We start from the raw sequence: 18,274 nt of genomic DNA, 5'->3' as shown, positions 1-18,274 counted from the left end.
GTGAATGTCTTTTTTTCGATAGATAAATACAATATACTCTTTATTAAGGATTCATCAAAGATATATTAATGACTGATGGGGAATTTATAAATCTGAATTGTAATTATGAGTCAGAATATGAACAGTATGTAAGGGTTAAATTCCTATTCAGACTTGCATACCCCACTTAACTGCACTACCTCACCTTACTCTGTTTTGTCTGTTCTACGCTGTCTTTTATCTGTTTGGTTTCTTATTGTTTTGTTTCTTATTTACGTATTAAATTATGTATTAGATTATTATTAGATTAAACTGATTAAAATGCAGCTCAGCCGGAACTATTGTGCTAGGAACCGAAGTTCAACAGAAGACCGGGGACCACTAAACCAGCCAAACCGGAAGCCCAGAAAGAATCGCCAGCCCGCCCCTTCCTTCTACGTGCTGATGTTTGTGTTTTTGTTTCTTGTTATTTCTCCTTTTTTGTGTTGAACCTCAAACCCAAAATGGACTCAAAGGGACCCTCGTTATACGCAGTATGTACACGTCTGTCATTCACTTTAAGCGGTTGTCATGTCAACGCTAATCCTGTTGCTATGCGCCACGGAGCTAATGAAGAGCTGTCAGCTAAACACAACAACAACACAAGTTTATTTATCTAACCTGTAATCAACAGCTCGCCGGTGTTACAAATCAACTGGTTTTCACGTTAACTGGTTACCTTTGTTTATAAAGCTGATATGCAGTCGGTTATTTCGGTTTCTCAGCTGTTTCCTGTTTTTATAAAACTGCAGATGAAGATGAGGTTCAAAGATCCCTTTCACTTTCACACACATATTTAATATGAACTGACCTGGACTCATTAATGTTAGTATTTTAATTGAGATGAAATGTTAGTGAGCACAGCAGGGTAATGCCACGTCTGATATCACATTAGGGTTGAACAAATAAGAAAATTAGAATATGTATGTAAAAATTTTAATTCTTTCTAATATTGCATATAATTTCACGATTGCAATATAGGTCAAAATAATTGCAATTGGATAATATTTCAAAATCATTCAGCCCTACATCAAATTATTATTATGTGAGGTGGTCTTCACGTCATTAGGCTACAAGCAATGATTATTTTCATTATCAATTAATCTGTTGATTATTTTCTTAATCACTGGATTAGTTGCTTGGTTTAGAAAATATTAGAAAATGGTGAAAATGTCAGCCATTGCCTTAAATGTCTTCTTTTGTCCTGACCAATGGTCCACAGCCCAAAGATATTTGGTTAACGGTCACAGAGGATGAAAAAACCCCTGAAAATATTCATATTTGAGAAGCTGACATCATGAATTTTTACATTTTCTTTTTAAAAGATGATTCAAAATGATGAGTTAACTATCAACATAGCTGCAGATTAATTTAATCGGTGGCAACTAATCGATTAATTGTCATATGAGACAATAATACTGAAGACACAGTGTGAAAGATTTTTTAAAGTACATCAGTAAGGAAGGAGGGAGTACTATTAACCCCAAATGGAAAATTGAAGACAAAAATAAAAATACAAAAACAAAAATACAAAAACAATGAAGTAGGTTAAAAAATCATACAATTAAAACTAAGCTATGGACAACATCTGTTCTAAAAATAAATATATATCTATCTATATATATTATGTGTTTCAATTAAAAATGTAATGTACAAAATATTGACCAGGAAAATGCAAATGTGTAAACTGTAAATGCAATGTGCAAATAATAATAATACAAACATGTGCATTAGTGTTACAAAACATGTTAAATGTGATCAAATAAAATAACACAAATGTCTGTTTTTGAGCAATTCAGGTAATTAAATACCTATTAAATCAAGGTATTACAGGGGTTTTATGCACAAATCCTTAAAACATCAAATATTTCCATAACACAAAGCATATTATACTAGGACAACTGCAGCAGTGCTGACAGATGTTAAATTTATCTTGTTGTATTTTCTTACATTGACACTAATCTTTGTTTCATCAGGCTGGGACTTCAGTCGATGTGACGCGGAGCATCGATGAGGACTCTCTGGTGGACGGACCTCTTATCTCCGCTGACGCCCTCCACTCTGCCATCAGGAGAGAGTTTCAAACTCTGCCGACACCCTGTCACGCCAGCCTACTGTCGCTGCTGCACGTAAGATACGCACACACATTTATACACACTGAATATGTTCATGCGTTACAATTACTCCTCAAATCCAGCAGGAACTTGACTTTGAACGAAAAAGACTGACTGATGATTGCTTTCATTATGGATTAATCTACATATTATTTTCTCAAGATATTTCTGAAATGGGGAGACCTTCTCATTTATTAAGTATTTATTACTTATTTAGAGGCCTAGTTTTATATTTATGTATTATTTATATTTATATATTTCTGAAATGGGGAGACCTTCTCATTTATTAAGTATTTATTACTTATTTAGAGGCCTAGTTTTACATTTGTAACCTGAGAGGCAGCTGGATTTGTGATGCTAAGCCAGTAACCTTAACTCTGATGTGATGGATTCTTGCGTGATCTTGTGATGTTGTCATCTGGCGATTTTTTTAAATTAAATTATTATTGAAAAAAAAGCCTTTCCATATAGAATTAGAATTTATATTTTGCATATTTATATAAATTAAGTTGGAAGAGGTTCGTAGTATGAGAGAATTAAATGAGTTTTGTTTAAAAATGTGTTGTTGCAATGTGGTAATGGGGGGAAAAAATGCACTTTTAAATTAAATTTTTCCTTTTTATTATGTAAAGGATATGCTTTTTAATTTCACAGTGAAATCCTTAAATCCCAATGATTTTTCTTTTCTTGTTAAAAAATATTTTATTATAGCAACAGTAGAAAGATGACAGGAAACGAGGGGAGACAAAGATGCGAGGTCTGTTGTCAGAATCATATTTCAGATGTTGTGGTTGTGACCTGCATCTTAACCAGCAGGCTACGATAAAAAAAAAAAAACGGTTTAATATGATGATATTAATGGTTAGGGTTAGGGTTAGGGTTAGGGCTTCATAATAGGGTTAGGGTTAGGGTTATTTCATAATAATCTTGATATTGTGGTGAAACCTGTACTGTGATATTTTTTGCCATGATAATCACTTAGTAAATTAATGCTCTGACAGCCCTTTGTTTGAGTATTAGACTAACACACTACATAGAGGATCTTCTTTTCTTTTTTCCCACGTGTAGTTATACTCAGAGTTTGTGCCTCTCACTTTGGATATGTGTAACTCACTGCCACTGCTCTCTTTTTTCCTTCCAGATCGTGTATGTGGTGCTGTCGGTGTGTCTGGGTGTGCTGTGTGTGTTGAAATTCGGCCAAGAGGAGGTGTGTATGAATATTTTGGGAAATGTACGCGGCGAGAGCGTCATTGTGTTTGGGAAGGTGGGTTTATGGGCGCTGGTGTTCCTGTTTACCAAGTGTGTGCAGCATCATCACAGCCGAGCCAGAAGCAGAGGATACCTGCGTTTCTACCGACAGACGCAGGGACTGAAGACCCTGCCGCTCTCTGTATACTCCACAGGTATGATGAATGTTGCTGTACTGTATGTTTTCTCCACAAGGTGGCAGCGATGCTAAAGGAAGAATGTGTTTCTGTGTGTAGGAAATGTGTTGCTGTTGATTGTTCTGGCTGCTCCATTGGCAAGGAAGGTGCAAGTCATCATGCTGCTCAGCGTGCTGGGGTTGGAGCTCTTGGTGGGTTTGCCGTGCCTGATCTATTACACAGGTAAACTGATCTCAGTTATAATTTCTTTAAGGGTACATTCACAGTTATTCAAGTCTGTCCTAAAACAATTGTCAGGTTGTTGCTGTCATCATTCCTCCTGTTCATACTCACCATTAAAAGATCACTTTATTATGTACTTACAATGTAAATGATGGGGGATAAAATACATTTATTTACCTTCATCTCCGCCAGAACTAGTGACAAGCCAAAAGGGAAAAACAAAAGTAAAAATAATTATTAATAATAATGATGATAATAATAATAATAAATAATAATGACTTATAATAGAACAAATACCGTTAAATATGTACAAAAGTACTCTAAAATTATTTTAATACACTCTGAACACAGCAGCTAGTAAAAATAAAAAATAATTTACGTATCTGATTTAAAGTTTGCGTTCATTGTACTATAGTGCTGGATCTAATTTTTATTTTCAATGTCCATTAATCTGTTTGGTCCATAAAATGCCAGAAAATGGTTACAAATGTTGATCACCATTTCCCAAAGCCCATAAAAATGTCTTCTTTTGTCCCAACAATTAATCCACAACCCAAAGATATTCAGTTTACTATCAGAGAAGACGAAAGAAAGCAGAAAATATTCACGTTTAAAGACGTAGGATCAAGAGAATAATTAATTATAAAAAAGTAGTGGTTAGTTTAGGTGATTCATTTTCGATGGACTAATCACTGCAGCTCTGTCGTACTGAGTAAATTATCATGTCACTAGTAAAAAAAAACAACATTAAATTTACTGTCACACGAGGACTAAAAAAACAAGAAAATATTCACATTCAAGTATCTGGACTCTGAGAACTTGGAAATTCTTCTTAAAAACACTGAAAATGATTAATAAGTTATCAAATTAGCTGCTGATTCCTCTGATATTTAGCAACTAATCGATTAATTGCTCTAACTCTGAGTGTGTTTTTATTACATTCTGTCCCAGCATCATTAATGTTCAACCAGTCTTCCTGCGGATGTTGGTAATAATACCAGTGGTGGCATATGGAGGGACAGACCCTGTAGATAACATGACATACACACGCACGCACACACACACACACACACACACACACACACACACACACACACACACACACACACACACACACACACACACACACACACACAAACACACACACACAAACACACACACGCACACTACCCCCACACACTCTATCTGAGTGCATTCGCATCACAATACCTGCCCTGCCCTTTTCAGACTCGACAGCATGACAATCAGCCATTCAGCTCTCTCTCCTCCTCTGTGTGTCTACTGATCTGCTGATTTTTAGCTGCTGATACCGACAGCACACAAACTAAACCAAACCCATCTGTTTTATCTTCTTCTTCACCTTGTGGCTAGGGAACCAATTGGTGTTGAAAATTATAAACGTTACCTGGAAAGAATAGTTCCCTTTGCATCACTGCTCAAAGTATAATGTCCAAACTATAGCCATCAGCCACAGCTTTAGGGAGAATAAAGAAACTATAAGCACGCGGAAAAGCACGGAAGTCAATTAGCATTATTTATTTAGATGGCCCAAACTATTTGATTTATCTTGTAAGATTTCTTTGTGTTTTTGTAGCTATTTGTCTGTAGAAAAGTATCAAAAATCAGGATTAAATGAGGAAAGAAAAGGTCAAAATGGTAAAGTTATGTGACATAATTACTCACTTTCGCAGTCACAGTTCAGCTTGAGTACTTGATTTAAATGAAAACAGGTGACGTCTCAAATGCTGAAAGCTGGTCAGGTTTAGTGTGTCAGCGTCAGCCATTAGCATCGGGTGAGTTAGAGGTGCTTTAGGGCGGTTTAGAGATTTGACTCAGCTTGAAGTATTGTATTATTCTAGTGTAGAGCTGCAGCCATTCAATAATTGATAGTTTGATAATCAGAAAATTAATCAGCAATTATTTTGATAATAGGTTTATTGTTTCAGTCATTTTTCAAGTAAAATTTCCAAATATTTGATGGTTCCAGTTTTTTTTCCATAAATGACAGTTATTTCAGTATCTTAAAATATCAGACCGAAGACAGACAAGAAACTTAAAGACACTACTGTAGCTCTGAGATATTGTTAATGTCATTTTTTTCCTATATTTTTCAACATTTCATCGACTAAATGATGATTGGAGAGAAAAATCATCCGATTTATCAATAATGAAATAATCACTAGCTCCAGCAATAATCTGTGCAAGTGTGAATTCAGTGTTCTGCCTGTAATAATTTAATAATGAAGCTTTCTTATTTAGTTTTATTCATTAATTAGTAAACATTCAATCTGCAGAACATGTTGTCTCATCAATGAAATCTGTGTGTTAGCTGCTCCTGTGTGTCGTCAAACCCATTTGACGAGAGATTCTCTCAAAAAATACACATTTGCAAAAATCTAGACAAGACAACTGTAATTCTGTAATAGAGCTGTAAAATATAAGTCAAATTTAGTCTATTTAGGAATGGAAAATTCTCATTAAATCACAGTTAGCTATTTGATTGGACTGCATGACAAATACATCATTTATTACATTTTAAACTCTCAAGGAGGATCCGTATCGAACTGCCACTGTACTTTTTGTATATCAACTGAAATAGAAACAGACAAATACTGAAAGTATATCATCATTTAGCTTATACTAATATTCAGGTATCATATTAGCACCATTATTAACAAAAGTATGTCAGAAATCAAGAGCTGCAGCATACAGTTATCTTCATCGACATTAGGCTAATCTGTTTAATTAATTAAGGTTCATTTTATAAATTAATCGATTACTTACAGTCCATGACTCAAATATATTCAATTTTATTATCATAGAGTAAAGAAACCAGAAAATACTCACATTTAAGAAGCTAGAAGAGAGAATTTAAGAGAATTTTTGTATTTTTTCTTTAAAAAATGTTTCAGAATGATAAATCATTTATTTAAATAGTTGGTAATTTAACTTTCTGTCAATAAACTCATTAATTAATAGATAAATCGTTTCTGTTCGACAGAAATTACTGTCACAAATGCAACCTCAAAACCCTAACACGTATATTTGTATTGCTATTCCTATTATTTAAAAAATGCTGCAACATCTTAACACAGCGTTACAATAAATGATAAATATTAGTATATTTCCCAGCTTGTTTGAAGATAAATACATTCAGGGATTAGTTTGACTCTGTAAAGGAAAACTGCTGTTACAGATGCTGTATCAGAGGATATTGATATTGAGGAATCTGTATTGAAAGGAAATCCATATTAAAGGTGTGTTTGGCAGCTGAAGGGCACATATTAGGGATCAAGATAGCGGAGAGGCAAGGAGAGAAGATAAGAGGCATTAGGATTTAGCCTAGCCAAAGGGTAACCCTCAACCCACTCCACCCAAACACAGGGAAACACACACACACACACACACACACACACACACACACACACACACACACACACACACACACACACACACACACACACACACACACACACACACACACACATTGTCCTGGTGTTTACAGTGAGGGGGATCCAGTGTGTGGTGGTGGTGTAGGGGGGTATCTGTGTTCGCCGACCACATTCCTGCTCAGATCAGTGCAGTCAGGCACAACGCAAACTGAGCGACGCCTCGCAGGGCAAACCTTCTTAAAGCACATACACAAATCGCTCCGACTAATGAACTGTCTGAGCGACATCGAATATCTTCTTAATGAGGAGAAAACTTCTCTTCTCTTCTCTTCTCTTCTCTTCTTGGAGGAGACACAGAGAGAGAGAAGGGAGAGCTGTATAATGCCTGCAGCTATGAAGTCCATACAGGAAGGCCTCGTTCAACTTCTCTTTGAAGTGCGTGCTGATTGTAAGTGCATGTGTATGTGTGTGTTTGTGTGTGTGTGTGTGTGCCTGTGTGTGTGTCTTTGAGGTTTGCTGTATGTTTCTGCCTCTCATTTTAACATGAATACACTCTCCTCTATAGACCTCCATGCACATCAAAGCCATGCGTTGGCCTTCAAAGGCTTAACTTAGAATACATCTCTCTCCTCTGCCCGGCCAGAACTTAGTGTAAGCACTGCAGGGCACAGGGTCAACACACACACACACACACACTGACACACATACCTGCATTACACCCCGATCACACACAGATCTGCGAGTGACATGAGATATCTGAAGACTGATTGAAGACACGAATAATGCACATTTCAACATTCATATAATTGTATTGGTTATAATCCCTGTTTGCCTCTGTTTACCACTATTAAATACCTGAAGGGCAATAAGTACAATTTAATCTCAATTTATTATCACAGCATTACCTCAATTAGATCTGCAATAGTTATTTTTATTATTGTCTGGTAGATATTTTCTCAATCAAATAATTGTTTAGTCTATAAAGTGCTAGATGTCTTGTAAATGTCGATAAGGCCTAAAAGATGCTGTAAAAGAGAAAAAGTTTATGCATTTAAATGTCTTTCGTCCAACTCAGTTTAAAACAAAAAATAGATTTAGTTTCCTATCATAGGAGTACGGTGGCCCTGACTGCTCAAACTACTGCAGCCAACCAAATACAGAAATGTGCTGCGATACAAGAAATGTGTTTGTGTTCTGTGTCTGATTCTTTGCAGCGACTTTCTGTTTTAGATCGGTCAGAAATGGGCCCCCATATATAAGACTTAAGAAAGCGAATATTCACACTAAAGAAATTGCAGCCAGTGGATTTTAGACATTTTGACTAAATCATTTATTGAAATTAAACTGATTATCACATTTTTGCCCGTTTTCTGTCAGTGGCGTACTTGTTTCAGCTCTAATCTTAATATTGATATTTAAATGTTTACTTCTCAATTATCGTTTTATGAAAAGTTTAAGTCATCTTCATCCTTAAGTGTAAAAAGCTTGTAGTCTGTCCCTTCAAAAAAACATTTGCTCATTAAGACACCTGTCAACGGTGATATCTTGATATGAGAAGTTTCTAACAATATAACTTTATAGAGAGACAGTCATATAGAATTATAATTAGTCCTTAGTTCATGTCCATCACTATACCCGACATTTTCATAAACTGTAATAAACAGAGATGTCTCACATGTTTCACCGTCATTAAGACTTACTTACAATGCTGTTACTACAGCATTGTTTTACTCTGTAGACTCTACATCATTTATTATCTGGTTAACAGATTTATTATTTTTATATTTCATTAATTGCATTACAATAAACTTGTTCTGTGAGGAAAAACTTACACTTAACTGCCACAGTCATTGATAGCTAAAAGAGGAGTTTAAATGATCCTATAGTAAATGTATAGTGACGCTCTTTTTTTATAGGAACCTGTAGAAATCTTTGTATAATCAAACATCAGAGTTACAGAGTCAAGTGTCCATCGGTCAAACAGTCCATGCCATGTCTTTTCCTACATTTAAAAAAAGGTATGAAAGGACCTGTTAATACCCCTCTTATATTACACAACATTCCCAGCTGTAATCGATATGTATAAGAACCATACCTGCTAATTTAGGTAAAATCTGACGGCATATTCTGCCTCTACTTACTGGTGATATTTCAGTTCAACTTCCACACTATATATTCATCGTTTGGACAGAAATTTAGTCTTATTTTTAATTATTTATCTGTCACCTAGAAGTTTGTTACTCTTTGTAGATCATTGCGGATCAGCACACTGTGAGCATCTCCTCCGTTTTCTCCTTGAACAACGTCTTTGAAGATTCTCTCATATCTGCGGCTCCTTCACATGACGCTGTTTCATGAGCAGGATTTAGTTTAGTCTCGCACACTACTTTGAGTCATTTTAATGTTCTGCATCACAACTAAAAGGTGTTCACGCTGCCCCTCTTCACTCTACTCCAGTATGAATATCAGTCACACAGGCTGCTCGGATTCTTTGATTTCAATTCGAGTGTGTGCTACCATTAGGGTTTAGCACCCCTGCAGCCTCACTGTTATCACCTGGAAATGTGCACTTCTCGATGGGCGATTGAAGCTTCTTAGATCTGCGTAGACCAGGTCTGAGCACTGTCTGTCCAGTCGTGTGAGTGTCTCTAACAGGGAGGTGTGAAATGCGCCACTTCCGTTAAACTCCTTCTTCCATCCATCCATCAATCCTGACATCTCTATCTTTTTTCTTTTTAACCCCCCTGCTGTAATACAGTGCACTACACACCAGTCTTAAGGTCTCCCAGAACTAAACATTTAATCCATTTCTGTATTAAAACCAATATTTAGCTCAATGTATACACCTCAACAGAGTTACTTTTGTGGAATTAAGGTTGAAATAAAAATAAAAATAACCTGATTTACAGATTTATTCTCAACATCAGAGATCTGCCGGTGTGTTTTTATCAAATAATGTGGTGAAATATTCTGATAATAATACTCCAAACCATTTCCTAATGTCGCTGTCCACTTGTCTATATAGCTCCTGGATTTGACTTGCTGTGTTAACATTAGCTAGTCAACACTGACATGTGTCTAGTTAATGGTTAAAAGAGTAAAATTCAACAATATTCAGGTTTTTTTGGTTCTTTCACAGCTATAAACTGTTTTAAACTGAGCAGAACGTGCATATAATCTAACAGAAAGAGACAATGAACTGCATTCAAAGTCGTTTCTGATCAACTTTCTTAAACTTTAAACTACCAGCCTGGTTTTGTTTGTGGTGTTTTTAGTGTTTTGTTATGTTAGTTCATGTGCAGGTCATAGCAGGATACAGTTCACTGTTCAGTTTAAAGTAGTTTTTGGAAGTTGTTTTAGTAAATGTTTATATTCATAATAGTGTTTCAGGCGTTTGATTATTGTAATTATACTGTTTATACTGATATTTTTGGGTATTGTAGCATGGAAATTAGAAACTGGTACTTCACTACTCAACATTACACTACAGTAAAATTTAGCATCAGCCAGTCCAACATTAGTTAGTTAGTGCTTTACAGACTGACAAGCCGACAGTAAGACAAACAATTGAAGACTGAAGCACATGAGGAAATTTAAATAGATAATGCAACAGACCCAATAAAAAAATGTAAAAGATAAAATAACAACTAGATAAAGCAGATAAAAGATAATGACATGTACAATAGATACAAGGGAATAAAACAGTCAAATAAATGATTGAATAAAATAAATATTTTAGTGAAAAGCCAGGATAACAATGTTTAAAGCTGCTTTCAGATCCTTGGGCAGACTGACACAAAAACTAAAAAGCTGCTATAATTATGTGAAAACCTCAACCCCATCTCAGTATAATAATATATAATATATAATATATATGTGTATATGTATATATGTGTTTAAGACACTGTTGTCACTACAATCAAATGCATACTTCTTATGAAATCTCAACTTTAATAAACCTCTCCAATCTTTCAAAGTGTTCCCACCAATACACTCTAGCAGCTTTAGAAAAACTTCACCAAATTGATAATACAATTAGTAATATAACTGTTTATGTTATATCATCCAGTTAAGCAGAGAAAATGATTAAAAAGACACTCAACAAGTTCATAAGCAGTGAAGTACAGCACTGGTCGATAATGAAAACATTGTACATTTTTAATCATGAATCCATCATTTTGTGGCACTAATTATATAGAGATGAAGAGATTTATTCACCCTGTTGATAGTGTTTGTGCAGACGAACATTTGTTTCCTTTAAAAAGGAGACTTTGAGTTCAAGACAAGCTATAAAAATGTTTGAAATTCATTTTAAATCCGTGACATCGTCCTTCACCGTCATGTTCATCTCTTTACTCCATCTCTTCATCTTCGTCTCTGCCTCTCAGGAATGTCTCCTCTCTCTCTCACATACTTGCTTACTATTAAAAACACACAAACACACACACACACACACACACACACACACACACACACACACACACACACACACACACACACACACACACACACACACACACACACACAGGTTTAGGGCCTCATTATGCAGGAATGTGTAGTATTTCTTTGGATTGTGTGTGAGTGTGGATGCTGAGATGCTGCACTGTAGCAAAGTAAAGATAGCGCTCTTTAGAACCTCCCTGACAATTTCCTCTGGCTAATGACACTCAGTCTTATCAATACTGAGCCAGCTCCTCCCTCTGCCCTTCCTCACACACTCGCCCTGCAAACACGCACACACACACTTGGGCCTTATCTTCATGGAAACCATCTCCCATATTTTGGCTCTGGCTCCTCTTACAGCTACTGTATGCTCCACAACCACACCTTGCCGCTAACCCCACCCCCTTGTATAAAGGTGTATGTTTAGGGTGTGAGAATTAGAGGTTTGAGTGCAGGATATGGCAGCCCATAAGGCTTAAGTGCAGGATATAACAGCCTGTGTGTGTTTAGGAGAGAGAGAGGGATGGAAAAAAAACCCTAAAAGTGTGTTGTTTCTCACCTGAGTGATTAACGTCAGGAGGACAGCTCTCACTGCTCAATAATGTGTCTGTGTGCCTTCATGTTCAACAAAACATAGATTTTTATGGTTTAATCAGAAAGTAACTCAAGATTTAATCGTTTGTGTTTTTCAGTCCAAGTGACGCGGTTCAACAGAGAGCGAGCCGCACCAGATGTGAGCCAAGAAGAACATTCACACAACTACAGTATCACAAGCCTGCCGACTGAGACTGGCTTCAGGTACACAGATTTCACAGTCACGAGCTATGAGAAAATAAATTATATAAGAAGCTTCTTTTTTCATTTATTTTCTCATGCACAAAGAAAATAAAAATGTATTTCATAATTCACAAAATTCCCCAAAAGGATCCTTCCAAAAATTACAGCATCAATATCATTACAACATTAGTCCCTAAATGTACCATTTTCTTTTCTCTATGCAGGCTGCTTTGATTGTGAATATCTAGCAGAGCACTTTGTAAACATCATATGTGACCCATTAGGAGTTTTAGCTCAAATTAGTCATTTTCAGCTCTGCAGGGGCTCTCTCATCTCTACTCATAATGGTCCTGTCCTGTTTGAATAGTCCATTATGTGACATTTATGCAAAGCAAATGTCCGAATGCAAGAAAACAGCTATTTAAATGATAAGACTGGCCATGTTCTATATTTTTGCAATTTTCAACAAGTTGCATGAAAAGTCCAGAAGACCAAAAGTGTCTTTCTGGCTTCTCCAACCTGTCTGTGGCTCTTCTTTAGCGCATCCTTTTTGTGACCATAAGGTCATATTTCCTTGAGTTGTGTCCCTTCCATTGAAGCATTCAGATGACACTAAGGTGGTTTGGTCCACTCATCAGAAGCTCGTTCCAGTAATTTAACTTGCAGCTGGTGTTATAAATATGGCTGTGCCTCAAATTTCCAGCAGCTTGTTGCTTACAAAGTAGCATTGTGATAGTGGGAAACATGGTGTCAGAACTAAGGGAAAGTGTCAGAAGTCAGATTGTTATTCTAATCAAAGAGGGGCTTCCTCAGTGTCATATCATGGCTAGGCTAAAGGTTCATAGAGGGCGAGTCAATGAAACTCTAAAACACTTTGCAGAAACTAGAGCTGTATCAGCTGTATCCAAAACATGATCAGAGACATCCGTCCTAGTTCAAACAGGGAGGAGCTGTAGCTTTTAGCAATGTCACCCAAGGACGATTAAATTGTGCATTTGTTAGAGACTATTTTAAACCACATATTTAGTAAGCTTGTCAATAGTGTGTGGGACTGGCTCATGACAAACTACAGTTTCCATTTTTATTATTATGATAGTCACCTTGTGTAGCTGTGTACCTCATTGATGTGGTTTTATAGGTTTTGATTGACATTGGAAGTCTGTGATGAGGAGGAATCAGGCTTTGAATACACAAACTATAACTGGATGAAAAAAAGAGAATATCACCAGTCTATAAACAGACAGATGAAGCTAGCAATGTTACAGATTACATCCATAAAGTCTATAAAGAGCTTTTGTGTCATTTTTTGTGTGTGTCAGAGAGGGCTCCAGTCTGGAGGAGGTGGTGGAGAAGCAGGCCGACCTGATCGAGTACCTGAAGCAGCACAACACCTTACTGAGCAAGAGGCTGCTCAACCTCACTGCTCAGCACTGACCACGGCACAGCCTCCTCATCCTCCCTCTCCGGAGAAGCCCGATCATTTTAACCCCCCGGCTCTCCACAGGAACACGAATGAGAGTCAGGTTTGAAAGGGGGGACTAATGAGAGAAGAAACACTGAATTAAAGACTAAAAGTTGAAAAAAAGAAAAATCCCTGTGCACTCAAGCACCTGCACGGACTGAAACGGGAGGCATCCTCACCTGAGATGGACAGGTAACGCAGTAGGACGTTACCTGAGAGTGGAGGGCAGTTAAAGAGGTGAGGTGTGGGGGAGGAGGAGGATGAGTCGTGGGTCACAGATCAGAGGTGAGGGCTTTTTATCACAGTCTTACGACCCCAAGTGACCCACGTATGCTGCTGCTTGTGTTTACTGTGAGAAACAGAAGAGGCAAAATTGTTTTTAGAGATCATCTGCACTGAGGAGGAGCTGAAAGAGCTGGAGATACAGGAGATGGAAGGACTATCAGGGTCAGCCAAAAGAAAGAGATCAAATTATGATGTATAATGTCTGCAAGTGCTATTTTATCTGTCTGAAAGTGTGTGTGTGTGTGTGTAAAGGCTTTATTTGGTGAGTTTCTATCTGTTAAATCACTGAGTTTGTTCATTTGTGATCTGATTCCAATAAATCTTTAATGTTCTGTTGTTTTGTTAAATGAATTTATTTTTTAGCCTTTTCCAGGATGAGAGCCGTCACACGATACCACGATAACACAGTGAAACCGCAGTGAAGAAGAGCACAAACAAATGAATCACTGCAATGTCAACATACACTAGTGTGAAAGCCCTTTTTTCCCGCCTCACCTCTCTCTCTGTGTTAAATTTCAACGGTCACGGGAATCTACGTTAAACGAAATATCGAGGTCGTCATTCGAGCTCCTTGGTGTTTGTTCCCCATTGTGATTCTTTTATGCTCCGGCGTCCGTAACTCGGCAGGGAGCGTCGCATTTACGACTCTTTTCCCATGTGGCTTCTGCTGGGACCCCGGAGCTAACCAGAGTACAGCAGGTATCAAGATCCCTGTTTGATGTGTAGCTTTTAAGTTAATATAAAGATATTTTCTGACTCTATTCTTAAATTATACAAAATTTAAATGAATGGCTTAAAAATAGTTTTAGAGTTACCATCTACTGTTTTCCTCATTTACCACATTTATTCAGGATTGTTTTAACACACACACACACAAGCAGAATCTCACAGAGTATAAAAACAACACACTACATTTATACATTTTTTTTATTAAAAAGTTTAAAACGATATTCAATAAACATTTGAAGTGCATACATGCAATATAAACACTCTGCAGGAGTTCTGTGTGAATGCTGTAGCCGGATGCATAGCTGCAGTCACAAACATGTTTCCAGCTCTTTGGTCTGCAGCTTTTTTTTTTTAAGTCAAGTGTGTCACATACTTAAAGACAGATGTTGTTTTAACTCGCTCTAAGTATTGGAGTTTGAAGATGGAAGAGGGAAGGTGCTAGCAGCTGCACGACCCCAGATCTGTGGGTGTCACACTGCCATACATTTCATGATTTATATTTTTTTCTTTGGTAGGAGTGAAAAGTCAGTCATGCACAAGCTGAAGTTGCTTGTTTTTTTCCTGCAGGTTGTGTGTAGAAACAACTATATATATATATATATATATATATATAAAAACATGGCTGTCTATGAAATGGCATTTTCACGGTGTCCCATAGTCTCTTCTTCTCTTCTAGTCTGTCTCCTAGTTGGGATCCATCCATGATGTTTGGGCCACGCACTGCAGTTGCTTCATGTTCATATCTCTCTCTCTCTCTCTCTCTCCTTTGGTCATTCTTGTCATTCAACCTGTAATGAAGGAACAGCAATTAATGTCATGGTAGGAGGATATCAGAAACAGCTAAATGACATGTACAGGAGTCAAATTAAGAGCTAACCCCCCCCCCCCCCCCCCCCCTAGAGGCAATAAAGCCTTCTTCTTCATCGTTAGTGAGATTGATGCCTGAACCTTTTCCCCACTGGACTCCTGTTTCTGTGTCAATACACACCTCTGCCACTAATCACGTACACCCTCTTAACTGCCACCTGCCAGCTCTTGTAACCTGGTTTTGGCCCATTTATCACGCAGCTCGGCTCATAACCTTGACTACACCGAAAACACATGTACGTATATTAACATGTGTGTACTTTGTTCGTGTGTCTCTTACCTTTAGGGGAAGGGTACTCTGGAGTGGAGAGGCAGGCAGCGCCTGTGTGGGCAGTGGTGTCTGTGATATTTTCTCCTGAGGTTCAGGAAATCTGAAATAAAGAGATTTTTGACTTTTAATATGCAGAATTAAATTACAGGACAGAGCAGTTATTATAGCTCCCCCCCCCCCCCAAAAAAAATGCATTTTGATGTGAAAAAAGCAATATTTATGTTTGCAGGTGGACCCCTGCATACTCCCCTCAAGCATCACCTGATAGGCCTAATTAATCCTCAATGGAGGAGATTAAATTCAGCCCATTTAGCAACAAAAAACATAGAACTACATCTTCCAGTCACCATTTTTTTCCAAGTAAGTATAATTTTGAAGCTAACAAAGCTTAATTGTGGCCGTTCATGGGTTTTACTGGTTGGACCAATTTACCAACAGCAGGGCGACCCCCTTCTAATAAAGTGGAAAACACAAACCTAGCACATGATTATTTTTAAAAGTCCCTAATAAATCCACTTTGACTCCTGCGGTTCACAGGCTGCCAGCCAAGCCCAGGAAGAGATAAACTGCCAGATGACTTTATGACTCCCTCTCTTCCTCCTCCACCCCCCTTCTCTCTCTCTCACTTCTCCTCCTGAGTACCTCTGAAAGAAAACCGCTCCCAACGCCTGAAGGTAGTAGGCCTAGGCTTCTTTACACTTGGCACTGCTACTCCATGTCATGTTAATAAAGCTCAGGGTATTTGCATGGCGTTTTAACACCGTGATTAACAAAAGCGCGCCGGAGAGCCCTCCAGCCGGGGACAAAAGGGGCTCCTAGGGGCCGCTGTGCGATCCCCGGCGGCGCTCCGCCCTCGTCCCCTCCTCGTCTTCCTCCCTTCATCCTCTCCATCATCACATGAACCTTATCACGTCCTGCAAAAGCCCTTCAAAACCTCCCTCTTGTAACAGCAGCTGTTTGCGTCTCTTGCGCCTGAAGGAGCAAATTAGCGCACACCAGCCCGTGTTTTTGCGCACAGCCACAGCGCACCTGCTGCAACATAAGTCATAAGAAAAGCTAAATATCTCCCTTTTTAATGAGCGAAATTAAAACTTTAACCTCAGAGAAGTAGTTTACTCGGTTAAAGCCTGACTCTGTGGTTAAAAAGGTGTAGTCAAAGTCCACTTTATATTAAACACACCACCAAACCCAGTGAGCAACTTGTCGCTGCGTTCAGGCTATGTCGGAAGAATCGTAATAAAGTGAAAAAATGTCGTTAAACTCAAACTCCCAGGTAATTAACCCCATATAAATAGAAGTTAAACCTAAATTAGCTACTTTGTCGTGATACATATTCGTAACGATTTGGGTCCCAGCATATAAGAAAAGTCCAAATTGTAGTCCCTTTTTTAGTCAGCTAGCTGAATCAATAGTATTTGATTTAGGTTAATATAGGGTTTTATTCATTTTTATAACTGGTTATGGTGGCTTTGTGGCTATTTTTTCTTACTGTTTGTTGACTTACTCAATAGCTCTTTAAACTTAATAAGACTCACGATAGCGGGTTTTTTTTCTCCAGTAGGTGATTATTTTGTACGAGCTGAGGAGAGAGGACCTGAATGCGGCATCATTTACGTTTCACCCTGATGATTGACGCTCCTTATTTTATCTCAGCTTGTGCATTTATAACCACAACAAAAACCCTGAATATGTGATACATTTTTTATCAGTTTTTTTAAGTTTGTAGTTTGCTAAATGTATACAAGTATGTATTAACGTACTTTAACATCGGTCTTTTTTCACCAAGGAGCGTAAACTAACCAGTAAGTAGCTCAGTAAGTAGCTCAGTGCCGTTGCCATGGTTACTTGCAGTATTTGCACAGCGCACTGTTGGTTAAATAGTTAACTTGAGTTCAGTTTTGAGATGACCTGAGCCCCCTTTTTTAAACATTTAACGGTAAACCTGTCAGCCATTAAGTAAAGTTTAGTGATGCTTACCTGGCCTGGCAGAGGTCAGCGGTGCCGCAGCAGCTACGAGCAGCAGGAGCAGGTAGAGCAGGTTGAAGATCCTCATGGCTTCAGTGAGCTTCTGAAGAGCTTGCAGCAAGTTTTTGCAAAGTAAATTATTGTTTTCCAAAAGTCTGGCTCTGAGTCCCTTGTGGCTCCGAGTTGGGGCTGAAGTGACGATGCTCGGTGTGGTTTAACCTTTCTCTTCTCTCTTTTTTCCCCCTCCTTGTCTCTTTAAGTCCAGAAGGCCCACTGTGGGGAAAGTCCAGTACACAGAAGTACCCTCTTTTCTCAAGATAATCAGTATGTCCCCGAGGAATGCG

General features: G+C 37.9%; 2 protein-coding genes across 2 annotated transcripts; one reads left to right on the top strand and one right to left on the bottom strand.

Moving 5' to 3' along the window:
* Positions 1–383: 383 nt before the first annotated feature.
* Positions 384–14,423, top strand: tmem192 (transmembrane protein 192). Its single transcript, XM_062433239.1, has 6 exons — positions 384–512; positions 1,995–2,147; positions 3,274–3,535; positions 3,617–3,739; positions 12,267–12,372; positions 13,671–14,423. Exons 1-6 carry the CDS (start codon positions 483–485, stop codon positions 13,783–13,785), a joined length of 789 nt encoding a protein of 262 aa, XP_062289223.1. The 5' UTR covers positions 384–482; the 3' UTR covers positions 13,786–14,423.
* A 1,553-nt stretch (positions 14,424–15,976) lies between these two features.
* On the bottom strand, positions 15,977–18,018 carry apela (apelin receptor early endogenous ligand). The gene is made up of 2 exons (XM_062441571.1): positions 17,932–18,018; positions 15,977–16,066 (listed from the first exon to the last, which is right to left on the bottom strand). The coding sequence occupies exons 1-2, from the start codon at positions 18,016–18,018 to the stop codon at positions 15,977–15,979; spliced, it is 177 nt and encodes a 58-aa protein (XP_062297555.1).
* Between the last annotated feature and the right edge of the window lie 256 nt (positions 18,019–18,274).

The sequence above is a fragment of the Scomber scombrus genome, chromosome 2 (genome assembly GCF_963691925.1).
Source record: "Scomber scombrus chromosome 2, fScoSco1.1, whole genome shotgun sequence".
Classification (NCBI taxonomy): Eukaryota; Metazoa; Chordata; class Actinopteri; order Scombriformes; family Scombridae; genus Scomber; species Scomber scombrus.
Note: the sequence above shows the minus strand (reverse complement) of the source record. Positions and strands in the feature narration are given on the sequence as shown.